Below are 18,630 nucleotides of genomic sequence, written 5' to 3'. Positions count from 1 at the left end.
ATTTTTGGAAGCTTGGTGTACTTGTTTCTGTACAATAAACTTTTAATTGCCTTGCATAAGAGACTTGATCTAATCCTTTCTAAAACTGACTTTTGGAATACAACGATGGTAACTTCAAACCATCGCCTGAAGCCAATTTCAAAGATTTTTGGCCTAGATTACATTAACCCAGTCTGCCTCAGTCCATAATCAGAGAATACTCACTGAGTAACAATGTTCCCATCCCAAACTGATCTGGAAATGTGAACCACATTTTAAAATAGGCTCTCAAGGAAACCAAGATTGAGCATTTGTGTAAGTGTGCTGGCTATGGCAGTAAGGGCATCTTTACCTCATACTTACTGGGTCAGCAATATTAAAAGTGGTTAGAGTTTGTGCTGGATGTTGAGCTGGGTTCAGTTTCCTGGACTGATACAGAGTATATTGGTTCTCTCTCTGGAATTGAGTAGACCAGTTGACAGCAGTTAAAGTTTTTCTTAAACTGACCAAGAATTAAATAAAAAATTAAAAATGCAGTAATTTTTATTTAAGTAAAAAAAAATCTGGAATTGTTGCTTAGGAGGTAGCTGCAATGTCATGTGCACCAGCAGGTACATTCACAGGTAAGAGAAATCTTGCTCAGGAAGAGCAGAGTCACCCATAACCAGCTCCCCATTTCAGGTTTTGCACTGCAGGTAAAATATCATCCACATTACTGATCTCTGCAACAGAATGGAAAGCAAAAGGGTTAGGCTTATGAACCCAGAACACCTTGAGTTCAACCAAGATTCTAACTTAAACAGATGGTGAATTAAATAAACTCCTCAGACCTTTTAATGCTTTTGGAAAAAAATCAATTAGGCTTGTAAGTAATAGGCTTAAGTAAATGCAACCCCATGTTAAATGCAAATAAATTGTTTTGGTCACTTCCTGAGGAAAGGTGGAAAGGAGAGTGAGGCAAAGGCAGCACCCTCCCTCACATCCTCCTTCTGTTTTAGCACAGCAGGAGTAAAGAAAACATGTGTTAACTGTTTAGAGTTATATGAGGAAGTGTTGGCATGAAGATAATTATTGTTGCAAATATTACTCACCTAGAAGACACAGCAAATCTTGAATGAGAGCTTGAAAAGGTGGAAAGAAGCACTCATGTTCTTCAAGCTTATTGATGATACTGGAATGGAGAGTGAGACAATCAGGTGAGAGGTGCAAGGACATGGCAAGTTCATCCTCTTGGCCATTTTGTTGTTCTGTGCCATGACTTTGTGAAAATATTGCTACTTAGTACATAAAACCATGGACACCAATGTTCTGTTCTCCAGTTCTGAACCCTGCAGCCAACAAGGGAGCTGTCACAAGGATCTCTGATTTCACTACTAATGCTGTATACACATCCTTCCTTCCTCCCTCACATGGCTCCAGGTAGTCTGGGGCCTGGAACATTCGTCTGTGTATGCTAAATATACTGCCTGGGGGTGGCTGGTATAACTGCCTTGGAGGTAGAGCAAGAAATGCTTTATAAGCAGCTGTTCTCCAGCTGAAACTGAGAAATGAGTGCAGAAAGGCTGAGGGAGTGAGTATTGTTAACTCAGCATGTGTCAGACTTGCTGCCTGCTCCCTTTTTAGTTTGTCTGTAAAGCACATGCTGAATGCCAGCCCTCAGGGTCTGCTGCCACCCAGATGTGGCTGTTACCTGTTGAATGTAGAACTGGATTTGTCCAGTTTCTAGAGTGTTTGTAGGCAGCTTGAGGCAAACCCTGCCTTGGCAACTGGAACACTTCAATGTTACATCTGAGACTTGCATCACTTTCTCCTCCCCACCCAGGTGCCACATTTGTCTCCTGATGAAACATGTATCACATTAAGCCTTGTTTGATCACATTATCCATGCAAACCAGAGAGTGTTTTGGAACCTTCTGGCCTCAATTCTTCCCTCTGTCAACTTCATCTTTTTGACAGAATACAAGATTTGTTTCAAGCAGGACAGCAGTAACTAACACCTGTGCTGTGGCAGCTCACTGACTTTGTAATGATAAAATGATAAAAGTTTCTTTCAGCATCAGTTTTTGCCAGTTCTCAATTACTACATTTGATGTTTGCAGAATGGTCAGCAGTGGAACAGCCCCACATACCTGTGGATGTCTTGGGTGCCCAGAAGCTGCTGTACCTGCTCAGTCACATTCTTATTAATGATGTCACACAGTTTCCCAACAGTATTCACTACCACAGTGGGTGGAGCTGAACTGTCTGTGCAAAAACAAACACCTCATGATTCTTTTGACAGTAATGACAGGAAAGTATTTTAGACACAGTTGAATTTTTGCAGGTGCACAGTTTTTACTTGGTTGTCATAGATCTAGGCATTTCCATTACATCATTCACAGAAAATAGAAATAAACAAATGGTCAGAAATAAACAAATGTTAGCTAGGAGTGGGGATTCTCTCACTAATCCTTTAGTGGCTAAAAAAGCCTTGGCAGAGCTGTGTGTTCACAGCAGAGAGGGTACTAAAGTGCACCCTTACAATGTCAGTGGAAATCAGCCAACTGAAATTATATATAGAGAGGGGGGTTATTAAATTAGGTTCTTGTGACACAACAGACACACTGTAGGGGCTAGGCCAATAAGGAACCTGCTTAACAAACATGGAAATGTTTGGAGGAGGATGTTTTTTGTTAACACCCAGAACTTGTTTTGGTATTGAATTTTAACCTGTCTGCAGTGCTGTGAGTGAAGGTAGCAGCGTCCTTGTCCTTTTCTCCTTCAATTTCAGAAGAACTTGGACAAGGCATCTTCTGAGCTGCAGTTATGAGGGGGAGGTGAGGTTTCCTCCTCTCCCATGCTGGCTGCAGGCAGGAACACTGCTTCCCTCCTTGAATGAGGCTCAGCAGCCCAGGGGCTCTGGGGCTGGACATCCTACAGCCCAGCCCAACCTTTTAACCCAGGAGCAGCAGGAGCTGCAGTTCTACAGAAGTTCCCACCAGAAGGGAAATAACCAACTAAACCTCTGAGTACTGACAGTTTTTGACATTCAACAACTTGTTTTGGTTTTTAAGTTTAGCAGCATAAGATGGAACTTTTTGAGGACTGGACCCAATTACAGTTGAATGAATTACTGAGTAGAAATCTACCTCTGAGACAGAGTTATTTTCTTCCTTAAATTTGTTATCTTTCAAGTGAAGAATAAACAACAATTATGGAATCAGCTCACCAAAAAAAAAAATTTTGTGGGAAAAAAAAATTCTATTTCCCCTGTTATTTTCATCTTCTGCCTCCCTGTTATTCCTCAGCAACTGCTAAAGGCTTACAAATACTGGGGATTTGCTATTTGAGCTATAAATTGAGAGGAACCTCTTTTTGTCTTCCCAGTGAAGGAAACACCTAGTTAATTCATTTCTCAACAGCTGAACATTATTTTCTATGAAGAGGGCAGCTTTTCACCTGTCTCCTTTTTCTGGAATGGTGTGAAAAATCAGCAGGTGGTCAGCCTTTACCTAGTTCCAGGAGCTCTTGGAGGTTCCTCATGGCATTGGTCATTTCCCCCAGCTTTGTGTACACCTCGTTCATCCGTGGATAAACACCACTCAGAGAATTCACATCAAACAGCTTCTGGAAGTGGGACACTATGGCAGACAGGGTTTGCAAGGACTGTGTCTGGCTGGTCTGCAGCAAGCAGGAAGAACTCATCAATGGTACTGCTTAACGAGGCAAGAGTACTTTAAGCTGTGAAACATTCATAAAACCAGTCTGAAGAACAGGTGTAACTTCCCTTACAAAATCTCAATGTTTCAAATCTTTTTAAATCTGAAGACACAGTTCAATAGTTTTCAGGCACAAGCATACACCAAACTCCAAATATTCTTTTGAAAGCTTCCTTCTCTGTTGCTAAGAGAAGTATTTATGTATTCTCAGCCCTGAGAGACAGAACAGGATAATTGCTGAGACTACAGGGCAATGCAAATTCACTGCTGGTCAAGTGCCTTTGATTAAAGCAATCTTCCCCAAGGTGAATTTATCCATTATGTTAAAAGAGTCTTTGACTACTGGATGTCTTCAAACAGGTATTTCTTAAATGCTGCAAGGCTTTCAAATGCACCAATCTAATCACTGTGTGAAGAATGCATTTAAGAACTCCACAGTAACTTGTGATTATAAATCTCTGATAAGAATTACCTTTTCCTTATGTTCTAATTCTTCCAAAATTGCATCTACTATCAACTGAAGGTCTTCAACTCGTATGGATTCTCTGTTATCCTGTGGATTTTTAGTGTTCCAAGGCAGCAATTCCAGAGATAGTTTTCTCAAGGACCTATGCAAATCCTTAAGAAAGGAGGAGAGCCAACTTATTTTGCAAACTGCTTAAAGTTGTTTTTAGTATAGAAACAGATGCTTTTCTGTTTCTTATACGCAGAAAACATTCCAGTACTGGAGAGGTAAAGATTTTAGTTTTCATTAATTAAAGGATAGTATCTTGCTGACATTCTTTGATTTGAAAAGAACAGAGTAAAAAATATTGTATTTGCTATGTATTACAGTTTCAGTGAAATAGGAAGTATTGGTCACAAAGAGTTTGGCTTAAACAAAACTATTTCACTTGTATTTGGATCAAAAAGTCACTGGTCAGACAAAAGGAAGGAAGAGAATGCACCATCATCAATGTGTGAAGTCCAGACTCTAAAGCTTAAGTTTCCTCTCAGGGACTCAGTTAATGAAATGAAATAAAAGATTTACACAGAGAAGTATCTCTGGTACATATTTCACATGGACAACAGATTACTTGTAAAATTTAACACCAGGTCAGAAAATAACAAAAGCTACATGTAAAAAACCCCACAACAACATATAGGGAGGGATGGAGGAGAGGAGAGCAGATGAAAGGAAACCAAGAAACAGAGTACAACAATGTGTTGTTACCTTTAGGGCTATGAGTTGATCTGCCCACATTTCTACAGTGAGTGGAAGATGCTCAAATCCACATCCCTGTCCATTCTCTTTATTGTCATTTTTCACTGGTCCTTTGCTGGGCCGGAATATTAACGGAGGAGCTCTTGGGCTTTGCAAAATAGAATCAATATGGGACAAAACCTTCAAGAACAAATTACAAATGTTATTGCTCAAATATGTATGATGTTTTGGAATGAAATCCCTCTTTATCACAGTCATGATTGTCTAAAATTAAGTCATAAATAGTTCCAATATTACTATTGACTGATTTTACACATGCACTCAACATGCAATAGACTCAGAGATTTCAACATATACCAGCTAGAAGATATGTAAAAGTAATGTAAGTATATACTTCCCTTTGAGGTATACTTAACATTTATCCACTCAAGGCATTGTAAATTCCACAGTTCACAGTTTGCTAAGTTTTATTATATTTAGGCTTTTTAATTAGAAGAAAAATAAAGGCCACTATCACCCAAGATCTTGAACCCCTGTTCTGAACAGACTTCAGCTAAATCATATTTACCAGCCTAGTGTCTGCTGCCTTGCTGTGATTTCAGGTAGTTTACACTCCAACAGAACAAGAACCAGCCTACACTGACTGCCAAATCCAAAAATGACTCATCTTACACAGAGGATTTGATAGGCATTCTTAGCCTCAGACCAGCACACCCCAGTCAACACAGCTAAACAGAACATGTAAAACATTTCATTGTAGCAGTGCTAGAAACATGCAGAACAGATACAATTTGGGTACCTGCAAGTATTGCTGGCAAGCTGCCTGCAGCTGATCCACAGTGGCAACTCTCCCAGAGTCTTTGTTTTCTTCTTTTTTTTCTCCAGTCCTACTCCCTGAAAATCTGCACAAAAATACAACACAGTGGGTCACACAAGCAGCCTTAGCAGGAGATGCTACCTTTAACCTTGGTGGAAGAACCAGGTGTGTATCACTGAAACACACAAAGTAAATATCCATGTTATGATGCTGGGCAATAAAATTCCATCAGACCCAAGTAACACAGAATGACAACACAATACTCAATGCAAATATCAATAATTTATCTCAAGTCTCCAGGCTGAGGCTATGCCAGACTGCTTGCTGATTTAGAAGGGACACCACCAGGTTTTCTGTTACCAGAGTTCTACTATGGCTGAAGACCTAAAATCCAGAATTTTACTCTAAAGGCTCAAATTCCAAGCTCAGTTGTTATCTGCTTCTGCTGGAACATCTTTCCTGGCTTATTACTTCAAATCTCACTTTTCATCTAAATGATACTTAATGCACAAGAGAATAGACCATTTAAATATACACAACATGTCTATTTATTTTTAAGTGATGTCTTTTTCAGTCTATACAATATTTAGCATTCAGTATACACAAGGACAAATGACTAGGTGAAATTACAGTTAAAAACACTTCATTAGTACTAGAACTTTTATATCTTCCATGTATTTTCTTAGCAATATTTCAGAAAAAAAACAGTCAAGTTCTAAGAATAATCTGGACATAACTTCAGTAGCTGCAACATTTTGCCAACTCACACTTTCCCATTTATAATTCATCATGAAACCAATAACTTCCTTTACAGCTTATGGAAGCAGCAAACACCAGAGATGGCCCTGTACATATTGCCAGCAAAAGAACTCAAATCAAATCCAGAAAGACAAAATGAAATAAAAAACCTCCATTTGGAGACCCTGCTATCATTTCAGAAATAGAGGGCTGCTGAGGTCCAGCAGCACTTGCTGCTCATAACCAAAGAATGCTGATAAGGCACATGCTATATAAGCTACTCTCTACATCACAGGCTGCAGAGTAACCTTGCCTTCAGAAATCCAGAGGATTCATGAAAGTCCCTGAAAGAATATACTTACTGGGTAGTTTTCTTTAAAGCTTTCTGTAGTTTCTTCACTTGGTGCTTGTAAAATTTTAATTCCTGTGCAGTTGGCCTGCTAGACAGAAAAAGTACCATGTTATATGTCTTGCATTGGAAGGTATCTATAAAATTCATCCAAGCAAAAAGGTAAAAAAGCTTTGCCAGTGCCAAAAAATCATTCTGGAAATTAAATTCTGCTATATTTCTACATGACAACAGCAATAAAGAGCAAACTAACCAGTAGCAGCTGTTATTAACAGTGTAGGGAGAGCAGTGTGGCTGTTGCTGCCATATCTCATTTCTTTGATCACAGATTTCACACTTGACTTTCACAATTGCTGGTGCTTGTAAAGCAAAGTCTACTGAAATGGCCTTGCAAAGAATGACACTTATCCTTTCTCACCTTATTTCCAAGTTTTTCTTGAGATTTATATTTTCAAGCAAAAGCTGTTCATTCTTGGCTTTTGTTTCAGTAAGCTGCTTCTGGAAAGACTGCAACAGAGACTGGGTTATTGCTTTTATTACCCTCATTTCATAATGAACAAGCTTCAACAATTTAAAGTGTGTGCATGTTAAGAAGGGTTCCCAGTTGCCTGGACAGCAAAGCAGCATGGATGAGGAGTCAGATGATGGAGCCAAGAGCCTGGTGCATCAGACCCCAGGTGGAGCCCTGTGACCAAAGGAGGTCTATGCAATTCTCAGCAGACTCAAAACATTTTGCTGAATCTTTGCACAAGGACAGGGACTCTGCCCATAGAGGTTACAAGCTCAGAAGACATGACAAGAACAAGAGACAGAAAACAAACATGTTTATGTTTCTGTGTGGCTCTTGAAGGGTTACCATTGAGAGATCTGCACTGACTTATTCTTGGCAGTTCCATACCATGAGCAGTGCTTTGTAATTAGGAGTAGCATCTAGATTTAAGAACTCTTCCTTGGTTTTTACTTCTCTCTGCATCTCATCTTCATCTTTTTTATATTGCCTATTGGGAAAAAATAAATTGATTCAGCTTAGTGCAGTTCATTTAGCTCAAAAATTTAAGTTGGTTTAGTTAGCAGTTATGTATGATGATAATGTTTCCACATAAACTACCAAGTAAATAGGATAGGTATTCTGCCCTAAGATTCCTGCTCTAATTTCTGGGAAAGCTGTTTCATGTGCTAATGAAATGCATTTATCCACAGCAGAAACTCCAGTACAAGCAAATCCCATTTCAGTTTTGTCAACAGTAATCTCAAGCTATAGGAATGTCTCAGGTATCTGTTTGTTGCTTTGTGCCATGCAGGCACTGGGAGAGAGCTGAAAACCTTTAGTTTTGGGAGATCAATCAACTGAGCACAGCTAATGCAGTAATTCTGCCTGTGAACCATGGTAAAAGAGAAAGAGGAAGAAAAAGAAAGAAAGCAAGAAAGAAAGACTTATAGTTCAAGTATCTGAATACCCCAAGCCTCCTAACTGTCCTGGCCGCCTGACTGAGAAGCTGCTTAGCCTGACTGCCAGTTATTCTCTGGAAAAATCTAAATTTCCATCACTATTATAAGCCTTTGCTATTTCTTACATGCTAGTGATACCTGGAGCATAGAATATTTACCACTATAAGATTTAAGAACAGTAAGGGCTAAAATAATTTTGAACAGTAGAACCACAGGGCATTCAATGAGACCTACCTCAGCTCCTTTTTAATCTGACTAATTTGAGATTCATAATAGTCAATTAGACAAAGGTACCTGAAGAAAGGAAAAATTCATTTTGAATTTCAGATATTCTCACAAAACTCATCCTGTGACCAACCCAGAGGAACGGGTCAGCTCACACAGCTGCACTGCACTTTGGAAGTGGCTGCTGCAAACTGTGGAGTTTCTCTCATACCAGACATGGAAAAGTAGACATATTGAAACTGTGCTAGTTTAGAAACAGCAAAATATTCAAGAGGAGAAAAAAGTTAAATCTGCCCACCAGCCTCCTCATCTTATGCTTGTGGTTGCCCAGCAAGATTAACAGAGAGGCACAGTCAAAATCAAGTGTCTTGAGCACTCTGAGATTGTCTGGTTTGGAGAGACAGAGGAGGGAGGACAGGAAACCAAATTCAGTGATCCTTCCTCTGACATGGTGAGGGCTCAAGGAAAGGGCTGAGCACACACAATCTCTCTTAAAAGCTTCCCAGGTAAACACTGCTGGCCAGGCCTAGAGAGCTGAATTTTTATCAGCACAATAAAGCAATGGCTACCTGAGGCCTAGGAATGGGCAAATGCCTGATTGTAGCAGAGCTATGGAAATCCTCCTAGCAAGAGACACAGCCTTGTGACACTTTGGGAACTTACCCAAAAGCACTGGGAAGCTTACAAGCAAGCCTGCAGTGTTGCAAACATCACTTCCCAAAATTGGAAAGGCTCTTTTTAGGGGGGCTAAGGATGGTGTTTGCTGGGGGGTTTGTTTATTTTTAACTTACATTTTTAAATGTTAGAATCCCAGGATGAGATCATCCCAGCTGACACTGCAGCTACAGAGCAGAGTGAATCATTCCCTTCCCTTTGCTGACATCTAGTGTGGGCAGTGGGTGGCAATTTTTTAATTTCTGCCATGTATTTATGTGGCTTACAGTTTCACAGAAGAAAAATATCACTGCACTGAGGTACCTTCACAAGAAATTCATATTTCATCTTGGACTCCTAAAGTCTCCAGGTTACTTTTTTTCCCCATATAAATAGCAAGAAGCATTACATTAAAATCTGTTTCTTCATTTAATGTTGCAGGGATTCAGCAGAAGAGAATCACTTACTGCTGATCCAGGACAGACTTGGGAGCTCTCTTGCAAAACTGACAAAACATTTTCTTTTGAGTGTCTGCTCGCTGCTGCTCCTCCCTCCCAACTCTGCTCAGCTCCTTCTGCAAGTGGGCAATGATCTCTTGCTGTTCTTGCAGCTTTTCCTGCTGCTGTTGGTATTTCACCTGTGAACAAGCAATGGGAGCATTACTGAACTGCTCTGACCCACCAGCTGACTGTCCTGCACAAGCCCAGGTACAGTACAGTCCTTGGAACCAAGGAAAATGAGCACTTGGGTTTTAGCTGTGCTGAAGAGACAGTGGAAGAGGGATACAGACATTTTTCTATATTATTTCTAGAAAATTCTGCATAGTTTGAAAATACTTAGCTATAAACAGTGTACTAACCCTACGACCCAAGATTCATGTTTATTTAGATTAACATAAATATTTTGACACTTTTCACAAGTCAAAAGTTTGAATCCTCAGGCAGCACTATTTGAATTACCCGTGAAGCCTGTTGCTCTTTTTGAAGTTCCTTGACTTGGCTCTGTTGCTGGCATGCTTTAGCTATTGTTTCATCTTCCAGCTGACAAATTTTGGCCTTAATGTTTTTCACCAAATTTTCCAAATCATTAGCCCGTTGCTCTTGCCGAGATGCCCGACCTTTTTCCAGTCGTACCACATCTCTGAAAAAAGAAATGAATCCTTGCTTTTAACTTAAACTCATTTCACTATAGACACCTGACATTATGTGCTGACCTTGGATAACATCCTCTGGCAGCATGGGCGTGGTATGGGAAATACACTCATATGAGAAGAAGCAGCAGATGAAACAACAGAAGAGCTTGAAAGGAACTGAGACAACATTGCTGCATATTGAACAATAACCTCAGGAAAAAGGTCTTAGGCCTCTGGTGAGATAAGATCTCCACCAGGCCAGAGATGCAATACACCAATACTGATAATACTTGTACTCTGCAGGTAAATTCCTTCCACCGTCTTACCTAAGACATCGATTTGCCTCCATAAGTCCCTGCATCACCTTCTGCTGTCGCTCAATGTCTTCCACCAGCGTTTTTAAAGCAAGTCTGATTCCTTGAGAAGACTCATGGTCTAGGACAATCATATCTGAAGACACAAAACATAAGCAAAGTCACAATGAAAGGGTTTGAACAGCCGAAGAAGATCACCTGTTTGCTGCCACTAGGAAGTCACAGCTTTGGGGATGCCTTATGAACTTACGGTTACTATTTCCGAATACAAAAATTACATTTCCTGACGTACATTACCTGATGTATCTCTGCAGCTTTGGGGGGCAGCAAGACTCACAGGTTTCAACCCATGACGCATTAATATCCTGTTTAGGTTTTCCCACTCTGCCTTCTCCTGCTGCATTGGGAGAAAGGGAAAATGAGGCAGAAACCTGAATTCTTCACATGAGCTGTGCAGCAGAAGGTACCAAATGCCCCCAAATTAAAGCAAACCAACCCCAAACCCCCCAAGAGGCCACTACAGGAGGGCTTGTGAGAAACTCCAATAGGATCTGCAAAGCACATTGGGGAAAAGCGTACTTAATACCACACAGAATGCTCAGTTTCCCTGATCCCTACTGAAAGCAGAATACGCGCAATGAGTTAAATTCTCCTCTTTGGGAACCCCAAACCACCGGCCCTCGGCTCCCTCCAACGCACCCGGGGCGCAGCGGCCCCGCCGCGAGCGGAGCCCTCAGGGAGGCGGCGGCGGCTCTGGCGGTTCACGGACTGCTCCATGGCGCTCTGTCCCGCTCCAACCACCCAGCAGCGACACCCGGGGCCAGCAGAGTACCTCGGTCATGGCGAGGGCCGCAGGGCAGGAGAGGGGCCGCTCCTCAGGCCGCGGAGCTGCTCGGGCGGGAGCGGAGCGGCGGGAGCGGCGGGCGGGGGGGCCGCGGGGCGGCGCTGCGCGGGCGCCGCCATTTTGCGGCGCGGGAGGCGAGGGGAGGAGACCGGGCGGAGGTAGGAGAGGGGGCACGGCGGGAGCTGCGGCGGGCGCGGGGCTAATAAAAACAAAAAATAAAGACAGGAAGAAATGGAGAAAGCTCGTTGCTGGCGGTAACGGTGGGGGCAGATCTGCCAGCTTCGGAGCTCGTGCATTTCCCGGTATGCCACCCCGCGATGAGCGCTGCCGGGATTAGATGGATGGTCTGGAAGCCGTAATCCCAGCCTAGTTTTCGGAACGAGCCTTTCGTGTAATGGATAAACACCGCCTCGGGCTGCCGAGCTGGTCGGTGAATAGAGGCGGTGGTGCAGCCGTGCTGTGTGTCCCTCCTTCGGAGCAGGCGCCGCGCCCGCTCCCTCATGGAGAGCGCCCGGCTCTCCCTTGGGATGCGGGGGGATCGCTGGCCTCAGCAAACACCCCCGGCTAGAGTCTGCGCTCGGCCTTGGTGCAAAATAAACGTGTATCGCTTCATTACCATGATTTGAGGGGAAAAAATAAAAAAGGAATTTGTGTGGTCTGGGATGCTTCCTAACCCTTTCAGCATTGATCCTAAATGATGCCTAAAGCGCACACCGCAGGATTGCGGCCTTCCCGGGCGATGAGGGCTCTGGGCTGTCCGGGACCCGCTTCGGGCACCTCCCGAGGCCGCCCCTTGTGCCGAGCCGGTCTGTGCCGAGCCTGCTCCCCGGAGCCGAGGAGGGAAATGTTCCCCGCCTGACTCCCACCGTGTGCCCAGGGATTCCGCCTTTGCAAGAACCAGAAACTTCAGGAGCGGCCAAAACAACCTCCTCATTTATTAGCACGTTTATTATTAGCACGTTTGTTTATTGATAGGTACAAACATGACCGATCATGATGAAATTCATGAGTGAAAATAATACACTAAAAAGCGGTGGTTGTAAAACACAGTCGCGGTCTAAAATCCACTTAAGTAAGAAATTAGTTCCTTGTGGCTCACATAGATTTTGTGACTGAATTGCCAGGTCAAATTTACTAATGTGCTTGTTGAAAGCTGCTACAGTGGTTTAGAAGAAGGAGGAGGTGAAATCACTGCCTGTGCTATTTCCAGTCCCATATTCATTATGGTCTGGGACTGAGATGGGCAGCTCTGGACTGGGTTCCTGCTTTGGTCAAACTTAATTTCTAAACTGTGGCAGCCCATTTTTCCATCCAGTAACTGACAAAGTTATAAGGAGATAGTAAAGGTAGGACAAACTTTACTAGCACTTATTTGGTTTTGTAAAATACAATATTTTTTGAAATATTTGCCTTTCTGTCTTAGAGAAAGATGGTTGTATTTTAAGTGTTTTTATTTTATCATATATATGACAGCACTGCATGTTAGTTAATGATGCTAAATGTCCTTTATCTTAGCTGGAGAAAATTATGAAACTTTAGACTTCAGCGCTTCCCTCCTACTATTCTGCGTTTCTATTTTTTCTTGCTGCTAATTGGATTAAAAGCTCTTTTGGCTTCTATGGCATCCGGTGAGGAGATTACTGTCTGTGACGATGAAATAAGGTAAAAAATCAGAACTGTGATACGAGCAGATTTGGAAAGATATCCACAGTTCCAGTGGTCACTTATGACTGTATCTAAACTTTAAAAATTACTTGAATAAAAGGATATCTTACCAGATCCATTCCCCTGTGTCTGTGTGTGCAGAGTTGCATATCCAAATGATGTACGTAGTGTTTATGAGATTAGAGACAAATCTGTTAACACAGCAAATAGCTAAACTGGTCATACTATTTTTTCAAGTCTAAAAAGCTGAAACACTTTCTTTGAGACCAATAAAATAATGTATTTTAATGCCTACTAAGAAATAGCTGAACTGTCCAGGAGTATCTTAAAACTAAATAAAATTTTGTTACCTATTGTCACCTGAATTTGGAGTTTTAGAGGTTAGGTGGGTAGCTGTGTCTTTGTACTGTTTGTCAAAATGAGTCTGTTTAACTCTTTATATTTTGTGATGTTTTGTCATATCTGAATGTCTGAAAAACATGAAAATATAAGCAGTTCTGTAAGCTTATTCTTTCAAGTCTCATTTTGTATTTGCAAAAAGTGCAAATACAAAAGCAGAAGAAGCAGTAAAGCTTTGAACTGCAGACATTGGGACTTGAACTTTCAACGACAATTAATTTGCTTTGTTGGTTTCTCCTTAGGTCTCGGTACAGCCACCTAGAGAAGATGACAGATTTGGTGGCTGTTTGGGAAGTAGCTTTAAGTGATGGTGTTCATAAGATTGAATTTGAACATGGGACCACTTCAGGAAAGCGTGTTGTCTATGTTGATGGAAAGGTGAAATTGCTATGTGCTCAAAATTCACTGTGCTACAGATTATATAAATGCACTTCCTTGCAACACACATCACAACAAACAAAAGACTAATAATGCAAGTGAGGTACATTCAGTTAATTACCTAGTTTAATAAAATGCATCATTCTTTTTTTCAGTTCCAGTTAAGGTGTGAGTATTCATGAAGTGCTTTGCTGTCCTTGGGCAGAGGCACTCTGTGCATACAAAGCACTATGTATGCATTCATTCCCAAGTAGTAGTTCAGTACTGAGCTGTCTCCTGAGTTCCAGTTCAATTTTTTAATATTAAAACATGCACTCAGGTTTTTCAATTAATACCCTCTTTGGTTTTTTTTTCTACAGGAAGAAATAAGAAGAGAATGGATGTTTAAATTAGTGGGTAAAGAAACATTCACTGTTGGAGCTACTAAAACTAAAGCTGCTATTAACATTGATGCAGTCAGTGGCTTTGCATATGAATATACCTTGGAGATCAATGGAAAGAGTCTCAAGCAGTATATAGAGAACAGGTTAAAAACAACCAATACTTGGATATTGAACCTGGCAGGTACAGACTATAGAATTGTCCTAGGTAAGTAAGCATTGAGTGACTACATGTTGCTGCCTTTGAATAAATTGTGTGCATTTAAAAACTGGTAACTAAGAGAAAGCACAGTTGTGATGTAGCTCTGATGTTGTATAAAATCCTGGGGGATGTGGAAGTTTGGAGTGAGATGCCAAAGACAGTCTGAAAAGCAATGCTGTTGTTACACATGTGTGAGTCTGCAGGAGCATGGTCTAGATTTGGGTGGGGGGGAGTTGGGAGGCATTACTGCTGCTGCCTCCATAGAGCTGCCCTGGCCAGGCAGTTCTCCAGGTGCAGCCTGCTACAGAAACTTTACCTGCATTGTGATCAAACCTCACGTGGGTCTGAATTTGTTCAGCAGGTAACCAGGCTTTCCTTCCAAAAATCATCAGCCATGCTCAAGAAGTCTTTATCTGAAGTGCAACAATGTTATTCCATATTTTTGATAGATTGATGAGCATCCTTTTTTCTGCATCACTTCTTATCTACAAACTTAAACTAAAACTTTCCAATGATGTTCTTTCACTTTGTTAATAGTAAGGCAATACATTGCTTCTCTTCTGCCCTCCCTTTCCCAGTTACATTACAAGCAGGTGGGAGGAAGGATCCCGTGAGGAATTTGTCTGTGGCATCCAGTGGGAAAACTTCCCCTTGGGCATTGCTGATGGTTAGAGCTGGAGACAAGAGATCTCAGACTATGATTTCTTCTTAAACCTCAGCACAAAATGAACTGCCCTAAGATGAAGGGGAGCAATGAAGAAAGACAGTTTTAGACAGAAACAGTTAAGTCTTCATGGAATTTTAATCTCACTATCCTTACTGGAAAGACAAGCAGGGTTCAGCTCTGTGCTGATGTTGTGTCAGTGACAGTGTCAGTAAAGGGAATTCTACAGCAAAGGATGTGCTGGGAGAAGTAAAAGAATATTCTGCTTCAAGTTCAAAAAACCCCTAAGATTGATATTTAAAGTGGTACTTGGTGCTTTCAAAATATTAAGAATACATACAGTTTGATGGATGTTAAATAATGCTGCTTTTGAATTAATTTTACCTGGAAAAAAGAGAGCTTTATTGAACAACCAGCACTCAAATAATTAGCAGAAATTACTTCATTTTTCTGTCTTGTAAATTTTTTCAGTTTAAGACTGTCAGAGTACCTCTGGCACTATTCAAAAGAACACAGTGTTAATAGCCAGGGCTAGGGAGGGGTAAAAATGTATCTTCTAAGCAAAAGTTGATGACAGAGCCTCTTCTCTAGGCAGTGTGAGAGCAAGCCCTGTAGCTCAGGTATTACAGCTACTTAGGAACTTCTTTTGGGAATTGAAAGTAAAATTCAACAGTAGATTTTTAAAATTCCTAGATCCTTGTTGGTAGGGCCAAAAATAATTACCTTGCTCTTTCAACCTTGTTTTTCTTTTCCTTCACAGAAAAGGACACTATGGATGTGTGGTGCAACGGTCAAAAAATGGAAACAGCGGTATGTGATCCTTAACAAAGGCTCTTCCAGGCTATGGATAGATAAGCAAAGTTTGGCAGAATAAATCCCAGAGGGGCACACTACCTCCCTTTACCTAAGAGGCCAAGGCAGCCAGGATGCTCCTGGTCTGTTCCAAATGACCTTAACTGAATTTTATAATGGGCAGTATTTCAGTTCATATGTCAAACATCTGCAGGTTAAGGATAAATGATGCTTTTCTTTAGCCTTTTCAGACAAACAAAAGAAATTAGAGTCAGTTGTGCAGGGTTTTTAGGGAGAAAACTTTCTGGTGATTGGGAAGGATTTGAGTTTGATGCAGAGTGTAGAGCCACTGCATCCAAACCTGCTTGTGATAGTTGTCACTGAAAGTTGAACACATGTAGTCTGTTATGACTGATGCTTTTTGCCATTTTGAGGTGCTCCTAATACTTAGGGCTTAAGAGCCTCATTGCAACAAGTCAAATCTTTAACTTGATCACATCTGCATTAATTTTTCAGAGCAGGCTGACAGCTAGGTAGTTTAATCTGTTTGGTGTCTTTCTGTTCTTTGATGATTTTCAATATGCACACCAGGTAGGCTTCCCCATCCTTGAAGGATGTGCTTTCTCACCAGGAGGTGTCAAAGCTTTTACAGCTGCCACAAGGAAGCCCCTGGATGAGTACAAATGGTAAAATCAACAGTTCTGCTATACCTGAGAGCAGGATGAAAAGATTCACCAAATGTTTGCTTAGTAATCAGTGGAAGAAGCCTCATCTTCCAGTAAATCAGGGCTTCTGCTCCTGATGGCTCAGCCTTTTCTACAACGTACTGAAAGCACTCTGAGGTGTCCTTGCAAGCTGTGAGTGCAGGTTTAGTGCCAAACTGTGCTTCCATTGGAGCAGCACCCATTAGTTCTGCTGTCACAAACATCATGACAAAAACACAGCCATGCCTGGGAAAATCTGTAACAGGAAATTCCAGAAGTGCAGCAGGAGATGTGTATCCAAGATACACAACAGTTGTACTTGAGTCAGGGCTCTGCTGTAGAAGGCATCCTGAACACTTCACCTTTCACTGCCACTTGAGCACAGGTTTGTGTGGCACCTACTGGCTGTGCAGCACAACTTGGCAGGGTGCTGCCTTTCCTGGTTTTGTTTACTGACATGAATCACTAGTATTGATTCACAAACTCCAACCTTACCATTTCTGATTGTGTGACATTTTCATTGTCAGCTGATACCCACCAATCTTTAACTGGGCACATTGACAGAGCCCTGCCTGAGATTCAGCAGCTTTGTTCAGCTTTCAGGCAGTCCTTGCCACAGGTACCTAAAGCTGCTGTAACTGTGGCAAGTGCAAGTGATCTTGACATTGATGCATTCGAGCTTTTCATTTATTAAAATATCAACTGTCTGTTTTTATTCTTGTCTCTCCCAGGGTGAATTTGTGGAAGATGGGACTGAAACTCACTTCACTGTTGCTGACCACAGCTGTTGCATTAAGGCTGTCAGTAGTGGGAAACGAAAGGAAGGAATTATTCATACCCTTATTGTGGACAACAGAGAAATCCCAGAGGCTGTGGAATAGCCTCTGCTTAACTGATTAGGGTAGGACTAAGATCAGGAATTTTCAATTACTGTGGTAATTATTTTAATATGTACTACTTGGTACATCTAGTTTGTGCTGGGTTTATTTTCTAGTTTCTGTACACAAAATTATTCTTTTTGAGACCAGATGAAAATAATTATGTACAACCTCTTATATTACCTGTTTTTAAAAAAAAAGCTATATATATATATATAGAATATATAGCATATCACTACGTGTGGAGAACACTGGTGAAACAGAAATTCTATCAGGAAAAATCATGCTATAATAAAATGAAAGATAAATATTCAGTAACACTGAATCCTTAACTGCAGGTGGATGTGGAGTGAAGAGAAAGCCTGTACTGGACACAGGAGTAAGATGTTAAAAGCTTTCTCCAGAGTTATTTTTTCTATTAAACTGACTATGGACCTTTTCACATACAGTTAAGGGAAATTACATAGTTAATAAAAAGGTTAATAATTAAATACATAGTTACCAATACTTGTGTTACAGTATTAAATTAATACTGAGTTATGAAAACTGTTCTCTATTCCCACTAGGAGCAAGATGTTACATTGTGCCAAAAATAACATTCCTTTCGGTGGTCTGGAAAGTGATGCTGTAGTTCAGAAACTCATTACTGAGTTTTTTCAAAAAAGAAAATAGAAGAAAAAAATAATTCCTGCCATGAAACCCCTTAAAAAATATCTCTTGGAGCATGCTGACATAAGAACTTACCTTTGTTCAGTGCTAACAAATCTTAAATGTACAACTGTGTGTTTTTATGGCAGTAATGTGTGAATCAAGAAATATGAGGACCAAGGGGACAGAAATGGAAAACAGTTGATTACTTTAATGGAATAGTTAAAATAGGAATAGACTAATTCTGTTTTCAGAATTGCAGCATAATTTCTAAGAGCAACCTTTGGATTTGAGAGCAAAACTTTTGTGTTAGTGACTCACACTACAAAACTACCTTTGAAACAGCAAGCATAGCTAATCTTAAAAATAATTTTTAAAAAACCCAAAATATTAATATATTAATCTAAAAGTTTGTTTTGCAATGGTTGAAAAATATTTCCACTTGTAACCTCAGAATTCAGAATTAAACTTTTATAACTTAATTTCTCTTGGACTTGTGAATGGTTCCTAGTACCAT

General features: G+C 40.9%; 2 protein-coding genes across 10 annotated transcripts; one reads left to right on the top strand and one right to left on the bottom strand.

Moving 5' to 3' along the window:
- Positions 1–504: 504 nt before the first annotated feature.
- Positions 505–11,578, bottom strand: CEP70 (centrosomal protein 70). 6 transcript variants are annotated; one of them, XM_059475672.1, is made up of 16 exons: positions 11,392–11,578; positions 10,857–10,956; positions 10,572–10,695; positions 10,073–10,253; positions 9,581–9,750; positions 8,469–8,528; positions 7,684–7,783; positions 7,204–7,292; positions 6,799–6,876; positions 5,681–5,783; positions 4,891–5,061; positions 4,150–4,296; positions 3,471–3,639; positions 2,109–2,223; positions 1,071–1,150; positions 505–701 (listed from the first exon to the last, which is right to left on the bottom strand). In XM_059475672.1, exons 1-16 carry the CDS (start codon positions 11,398–11,400, stop codon positions 634–636), a joined length of 1,764 nt encoding a protein of 587 aa, XP_059331655.1. In that variant the 5' UTR covers positions 11,401–11,578; the 3' UTR covers positions 505–633. The 6 variants fall into 6 exon arrangements, with proteins under 6 accessions (XP_059331655.1, XP_059331656.1, XP_059331654.1 ...); XM_059475673.1 differs by having other exon boundaries at positions 6,799–6,873; XM_059475671.1 differs by lacking the exon at positions 11,392–11,578 and adding an exon at positions 11,259–11,336.
- Positions 11,537–18,595, top strand: FAIM (Fas apoptotic inhibitory molecule). Of its 4 annotated transcripts, XM_059475679.1 has the most exons (7): positions 11,537–11,561; positions 13,008–13,065; positions 13,710–13,845; positions 14,205–14,433; positions 15,852–15,901; positions 17,319–17,488; positions 18,032–18,595. In XM_059475679.1, exons 2-6 carry the CDS (start codon positions 13,022–13,024, stop codon positions 17,466–17,468), a joined length of 609 nt encoding a protein of 202 aa, XP_059331662.1. In that variant the 5' UTR covers positions 11,537–11,561; positions 13,008–13,021; the 3' UTR covers positions 17,469–17,488; positions 18,032–18,595. The 4 variants fall into 4 exon arrangements, with proteins under 4 accessions (XP_059331662.1, XP_059331661.1, XP_059331663.1 ...); XM_059475678.1 differs by having other exon boundaries at positions 17,319–18,595; XM_059475680.1 differs by lacking the exon at positions 13,008–13,065 and having other exon boundaries at positions 11,546–11,561; positions 17,319–18,595.
- The last annotated feature ends 35 nt before the right edge of the window (positions 18,596–18,630 follow it).

This window comes from Ammospiza nelsoni, chromosome 7, assembly GCF_027579445.1.
Source record: "Ammospiza nelsoni isolate bAmmNel1 chromosome 7, bAmmNel1.pri, whole genome shotgun sequence".
Classification (NCBI taxonomy): domain Eukaryota; kingdom Metazoa; phylum Chordata; class Aves; order Passeriformes; family Passerellidae; genus Ammospiza; species Ammospiza nelsoni.
The sequence above is the reverse complement of the archived record's forward strand: the minus strand, read 5'-3'. Positions and strand labels throughout refer to the sequence as shown.